At 42.3% G+C, this 6,618-nt stretch overlaps 1 protein-coding gene across 1 annotated transcript in view; it reads left to right on the forward strand.

The window, feature by feature from the left end:
* GNB4 (G protein subunit beta 4) overlaps window positions 1-6,163 on the forward strand; it is a 32,947-nt gene extending 26,784 nt beyond the window's left edge. Inside the window, exon 10 of the mRNA XM_065674518.1 lies at window positions 1,184-6,163. Within this exon, the coding sequence (XP_065530590.1) occupies window positions 1,184-1,290 (107 nt within the window). The 3' untranslated portion in view covers window positions 1,291-6,163. The remainder of the gene's footprint in view (window positions 1-1,183) is intronic.
* The last annotated feature ends 455 nt before the right edge of the window (window positions 6,164-6,618 follow it).

A 6,618-nucleotide genomic window follows, 5' to 3' on the forward strand; every position in this document is an offset into this window, starting at 1 on the left:
AAGATGGATATTCAGAATCTATGCAAAACACTGAACCAGCTCCTTACCAGTGCTGTTGCTGATGATACAGAACCTGCTTGCTTTGTTTAAACGCTGTCTTCTTTTGGAATGGCATCCTTTTATTTTTTTTGCATTTGGTTGTATCTTCCAGTTGTTACACTGCATTATAATTTCATCCGTATGATGTGTGAAGTAAATGCTTCAGTTAGTGAAATAGTCTTGTTCTTGGGTATTGGCTACTATATATCTGTGCTGGAAGATACCAGCTCTTGAGGCTAAGGAACAGCCTCCAAAATTATGTCTACAGGAAATTTATTTGACTCGAGTGTGTGAAATGAAGTAATACAAAATTACACATTTGCAGGACACAGCTTGGATTATAGTAAATTACACTGGTCCTTTTGCTCCGGGCACCATAACTTCCAGCTGTTGGGAGAAGAGGGGAAGTGGACATTTTTAGTCTTTGAGTTAGTCAGTTCTGTCAGGATAGGCAGCATAGCTGCATCATTCTCACTTTGCACAGTAAATCAAATGGTGGGGCCTGGGTCAGCTCTAAACCTTGATTTTGCTGCTCAGACTGAAAATCTGTCCTTTTCCTTAAGGGACATGGACAGGCTGGATTTTAATAGACCTGGATGTGGTACCTCAGCAGTGCAGACAAGTGCAAATAGAAGGAAACCAAAAAGAAAGCAGGAGGAGGCAGGGTGCAGTGCTGACTTTCCTATAGTCTCACAGAAGTGCATGGGGGATTTTTGATCCTTAAGGTTTGCAAACATGAGAATCTCAAGGTAGCTCCTGTATCCAGGGCACTGTCAGGAGATAATCACATTTGTTTTCAGAAGCACTTGATGGCCGAAGTTGTGGCCAGCGTTGTTGAAAGCGAGGGAAAAACAGTAGAGAGACTGAATAGGGATGAGGAGGTCTTTGGTGGGGGGCAGAAAGGAGAAATGAGGGCAAGAAAAATGGAGGGAATATTGTGCTTACACATTTGTTAAAAACCTCGTTGGGTTTCTTTATGGCTGCCGTGATGTACAGAGTTCTTCAGGGGAAAGAGGAAAAGGATGATTAGAACTTGCAGTGCATTGTTTTTAGCAAATCTGAAGACTTCTCTGGGCAAGCAGAGGAACAGCTGAAGTCCTTGGCATTCTGCGGATGCTAACTTCTGTTGCTTCTTCTTTTGCAGGTGTCCTTGCTGGCCATGACAACCGTGTGAGCTGTTTAGGTGTTACTGATGACGGCATGGCTGTAGCTACAGGGTCTTGGGACAGTTTTCTCAGAATCTGGAATTAACTGGGAGCCAAACATGTACATTCTCCATTTGAGATCTGGAGAGATCAATGCTGCAGCCTATAGCTGTGAAATAACATTTCTACCTTGTATTTGCAGGTGAAGTTTTTCTATTCACTGATTATTACACAAAAAGGCTTTCTGTAAACTAGAAAAAAAAAATCAAGTGAAGAAATAGGGAGGGGGGAAGAAATCACTGACTTTTTAAAAGGGGCCAGCACACATAATCATGGTGACCGACAAACTAAGAGCCAGTCTTTTTGTTTTTGGTGGTTTGGTTAGATTGTCCTTGAAGGGTTTTTGCTTGTGCTCAGTCTGCTAATCCTGTACTTTTTTTTCCTGTACATAACAGAATATACACGTTATAGCGGCCAATCATGTAACATGTGTCTGTATGTAAAGAAATATGTTTGCATTTTTTAAGGAACTACATTTATAGCTTTGCTTTTAACCCGAGATGTCACTTCCGAGTTTTGTAGTGGATGAACTAGATTGCTGTTTTAAATGTTTTTGTGAATTTACTGTAGATAAAGTGAAGCCAATGGTATGTATGTGTTTTTATAATGGAAGGCATTTGAACTTTTGTTTTTTTAAAGGCCCTGGAGACTCCCAGTTAATACCTACCGCCTTACACACTCACTTCTTGACCTGCTTGCCTATTTTTAATCCTGGGGGGTTCCTTCTTCAAGCTAGTGGTTCCTGGTTCATCCATTGGCAATCATGGCCTCCAAACACCAAGGAGTTAATGCCAGGCAGACCTGTAATAACAGCAAAAATAATTATAAAATACTAACATTTTATAAATCAGAAGTATTAGAGCTTCCTTACTGCAGCTTTTCACGTCAGTTACTCCACGCAGTCCTCGGGGGTGGAAGCCCAGTGCTCTCCATTGCTGTCGTTAAGTGGCCGAGTGCTTTTCCTTCCAACCGTTCAGCTCTAACTAAATGAGGTTGTTTCAACCCATCCCAAACGCTGGCTGACCTGCACTCCCAGACTGACTGGGCATGCTGCTCAGTGCAGGGAGCTGCGTATTTGCAAAGTGTGCTCAATTACCACAATCAGCTGAGAAATTCAGGAGGACTTTGCTTAAATTCTTAACATAGGTTTAAATGTGCAGTTAATCGCCTGTAATCCCCCTCGAAGTTAGGGGCTTGCCAAAGCATACCACAACCAAAAGCGCTTGTCAGTTATGTGCAGCGTGAAGTCTAAAAGGAATTGTGTAACTTGCAACAAACCAAATAACATTACTTACCTGTGTGACCCTTTAAAACTTCACCCTGTCAACTTTGTGACTTGCTTCTTCTCCTGTGGTCACAGAGCTCTGTGCCCTGGGGGCTTATTAGATACTAATTGTTCTGCAGCTCTGACACTGTAAATAGCCATTTCCTCTCCCGTACCTGATTTTAGTCTGATTTTGATGTCAGCTGCTTATAATGATAGGTTCTGATCAAGTACAGGTGAGTGTAGATGTAGGAAAATCAAGGGGCTGATGCCTGTTTGAAGTGACCCAAGATCAGTTAACTTCTTGGTGCCTGGCAGCACTCCTGCACTTACAGTGGATGTTCTCTTGGAACCTGGATGTCTGTGGCTTTTTGGAAACGGGAATTAAGTCGTGTTGGCTTCTCGTAAGTGGCTTCTTTTACGATAATGCAAATTTTAGATCATCAGGTTGGAAGGTGATGTTGATCTGCCCTCATCTGAAGCTGTGTGGGGAGCCTGGGTATCTTGGGGTCAGGTAGGAAATAAAAGGGCCTGGTATCTTGTAATACACCACAGCAGATTTGTGGCCAGGATGACTCCTTGTCAAGTTTCTGCCGTTTTTAAATCCCAAATTTTGGTACTTCCAGACTGTGCCTGTAAACCTGCCATGTCTGTACGGTGAAGGTGCCAAGGAACGTGCCAGTCAATCACAGTAACTTCACCTTTAGAAAAAGGCGCGCCTTGTGCTGGAGAAGTAAACATTTCCTGACAGCAGCCTGCGGTGTAGGACCAAAATCACACTGTATTGTATGGCACAGGGATGCCTCAGCGTTTTGCTTTATGATGTCTGCATTAACAAAACTATTATGGAATTCCTGTGGCTGTCTCAAGCGAGCAGCTCTTTGGGATCTTGCAGACGTGGTTTAGTTTTTCAGTGGTGCCCTTGTTTTTAACTCACAGCTGCCTTGAGCGAAGCGTTCTGGAAATTTGTTACTAAGGCATTTTAAGAAAATCTTCTTTTTCTAAGAAATGGTTTCCCATAGGAGGGTTTTGAACCAGTTTCCTAATGAACACCTGTGAGAAGACAGGTGCCATTTTTACATTATTCTGGTACTAAGAACTAGTTTCTACTTGCAAAACTCCAATAAAATTTTACTGATGGATGTAACTTTTCTCAGCAGTTCAAGTAGACTGCAACGTGGGCATGGTTCTTGAGCAGGGATTGCCACCAGTAATTTCACTGTCATCGTTTGATGGGCAACTGTCTGTTGGGATTCAGCTGCTTTTAAAATAAGGAATGCCAACTACATGCTAATGAGGTTTCCAAAAGCATCATGCAGGTATCTGCCAGCTTCTGCCATCCAGTTAACCAGTGTCTGTAGTATCACACGTCCCGAGGTGGCTCCTTCTGTGCTGGTGAACAAGGAAACCTGGAAGGAGCCCATGCACAATGGGGGAAAAAGGGTATTTGATGCTTCTGGGGAGCTTGTAGGAAGCTGGTGGTAGATCCCACCAAGGTGATGTGTGCTGTTGAGTTACTGTCCTGAATAGAGCTTAGATTTTGGTTGTTTTTTGTTTAAAGCCTACAGATTCAGTGTAAGGCATTACTATTATATGAGGCCAAATAACGAACTTGCACAGGCTGGGTTTATTTCCTTTTTTCCACAGTGATCAGTGGCCTTTCAAGATTGATGCCTTTACTAAAATGGATGGGGTTTTTACGGTAGAAGCTCAAAACTCCTCCTAACTTGAGGAAGGTAATAAAATGACCCTTCTTCAGTCTTACTTCTAAGGTTTTACTCCCAGTTTTGAATCTCAAACAAAAGGGAGTGTGCCTATAGTTTAATGTAGATTCAGGTATGTGTCTTGTGTGTTTTCTGCTTGTGCACCACAACCTTCTTACACTGGAGGTTTTGCAGCACTAGTGGGTCCATTGGAACCCATCTGTAATGGTTTGTTGCCAAACCACATCATCACCTGAATGTCACACAACTTGTGTAATTACAGGAATGGAGGAACTAAGACCACTGTGCCAAAACGGTGGCGACGTAACTCTTACCCAGCCTCTTGTCTATGGCTTGGAAAGTGGAGCTATGTGCTTTGGGTAACAAGATATATTTTATTCAGGTACAGTATTTTTGTCAGCATTTTCGAGTGTTGATGTATCTTTGCAATAGCAAATACTCATCAGGCAAGCGCCCAACCCAGGCTTGTTCCCGTGTAGACTCAGACATGGGTTCGTTGGTAGAGATACCGGTTCAGATTCTGGAAACCATAAGAAGCTTCTCCGTGGCATTATGCTGATGTGCACTTGCTTCCTCCAGTACCGTGGGCCTGTTTCCATCTTGTCTCCAGACCTTTTTTCTTCCAAACATCGCTATCCTCTGCCTCGCTAAATTGCGGGTACGTCGCAGTATCTATCTGGCAGAACTGATAGTTCAATGTATTGACACCAGTACAATCTATTTCAAATGGAACTTGGATTAAATGGGCTTTTCCCCCTGCCACAGGAGAGGGCCTGATCTTGACTTGGCAAAGCTGAACTGCTGTAACAGCTGGTCCTAGTGTGCTTACTGTAATGCATGGGTTGGAACTAGTTACTCTTTAATTCAGTTTGTGTAACCGCTTGTCCCACAATGAAGTTCACATTACTTTAAGGTGGAATGAAACCATTGTGAAAACATTCCAAGAGTGCTTAGTCTTTCCTCTTTGAGGACACTGTCACCTCCACTAGGTTTAGTGCTGTGCTTTAAGATGTTGGTGAGAGTATTGGCTAATTAAACTAGTTGGTATAAATGGTCGTGTAGCAGAATGACTGATTTTTGAGATAGCATTTCCTGTACAAGTACTTAAGCATGGGTTGATGGTGCACTTTGTATACCGTAATCTGGCATGCATGCTGGTAAAACTACTTCCTACACTTCGGAGGCACCACAAGCCTTTTTATCCAATTGCTGGTTATGTAAAATACATGCAGAATGTTAATGCAGTGTTGTTATGGTAAATGTGTGAACAGTGTTACTAATTGATATAATAACTGATAACCGATTACATGTGCCTGACATTCTTATACCACACAGTATGTTTAGGTTTTAACTAATATGGACTTCAGTGGAATAGTCTTAGGTATTTCAAGCCTTTGTTTTACTTACACAATGGTGCTCTCTTTGTGTTTTTTCTCCTTTTTTATTTTAAAAAACAAAAAGCATCTGAACCCTTGTAGTACATACTACGTCCAAAGGAGTCCAAAAAAAGTGCTTCTGAACATGCTTGGTTTTAAGTTGCCTTTAGTTTCCAGCAGTTCTCATCAGCTTGGTTTCTGGTTTGTTTTGTTTCATTTTTTATCTTGTTGCTGACTACTTTGGAAAACTTCAGTAATGTTACCAATTATGAAGTGATTCTGCACTGCCTTTGGATTGTGTATGTATTCAGAAACAGTCTTAAAGCTTTTATTTTAAGCTATTAAAAAAACCAGGGACTTGTGCCATTTGTTCTTTAACAGTGCTGTTGTAAAAAGACTTCCCTGTGAAAAAAAAACTCACTTGCTATGAACTCTGTTTATAGCTTCTTTTTTTTTTTCCACGATGGATCTTTTTCTTTGTATTTGTACAGTGGCTCAGTGAAAGATGTTGCCATGAGTTGATATTGTAACCAATAAACAAGTGCTTTTAACCAGGCTCTGGCACCTGTGACTCTTTTATTACAGCATCCACACTGTTCTGTTGCCACTGCACATGGACAGAGCCACACCTGCCTATTGCACCCAGTTACCTGGGCACAGTGAGCCGAGCTGATGCCTACGCATCTGCAATGGCAACAGCAACATGCTGCGCAAGTTTAAATGCCCTAGAATGGATGCTAACTGAGAAGGCTTTTTCTTCCTCAAAGCAGAAGGTTTTTGTGTGTGTTCTGCCTGAGGAAGGTGAGAGGCATGTTGATGCTCCAGTGCAGTGACCTGGAAGTTACCCACCAATCCCACACTGGAATAAATCCAGGTTTTAGAACACTCATTCATCCTTGGTGTTAGAATCCCTGCTAACTACACAGTCCCATCAGGGGCAGACCCTGTCACAGCCCTCCATTGGTCGGTGCGTATCAGTACTGCTTTTCTCCAGAACATCAAGTGGGCAG

This window comes from Lathamus discolor, chromosome 3 (genome assembly GCF_037157495.1).
Source record: "Lathamus discolor isolate bLatDis1 chromosome 3, bLatDis1.hap1, whole genome shotgun sequence".
NCBI classification, from domain to species: domain Eukaryota; kingdom Metazoa; phylum Chordata; class Aves; order Psittaciformes; family Psittacidae; genus Lathamus; species Lathamus discolor.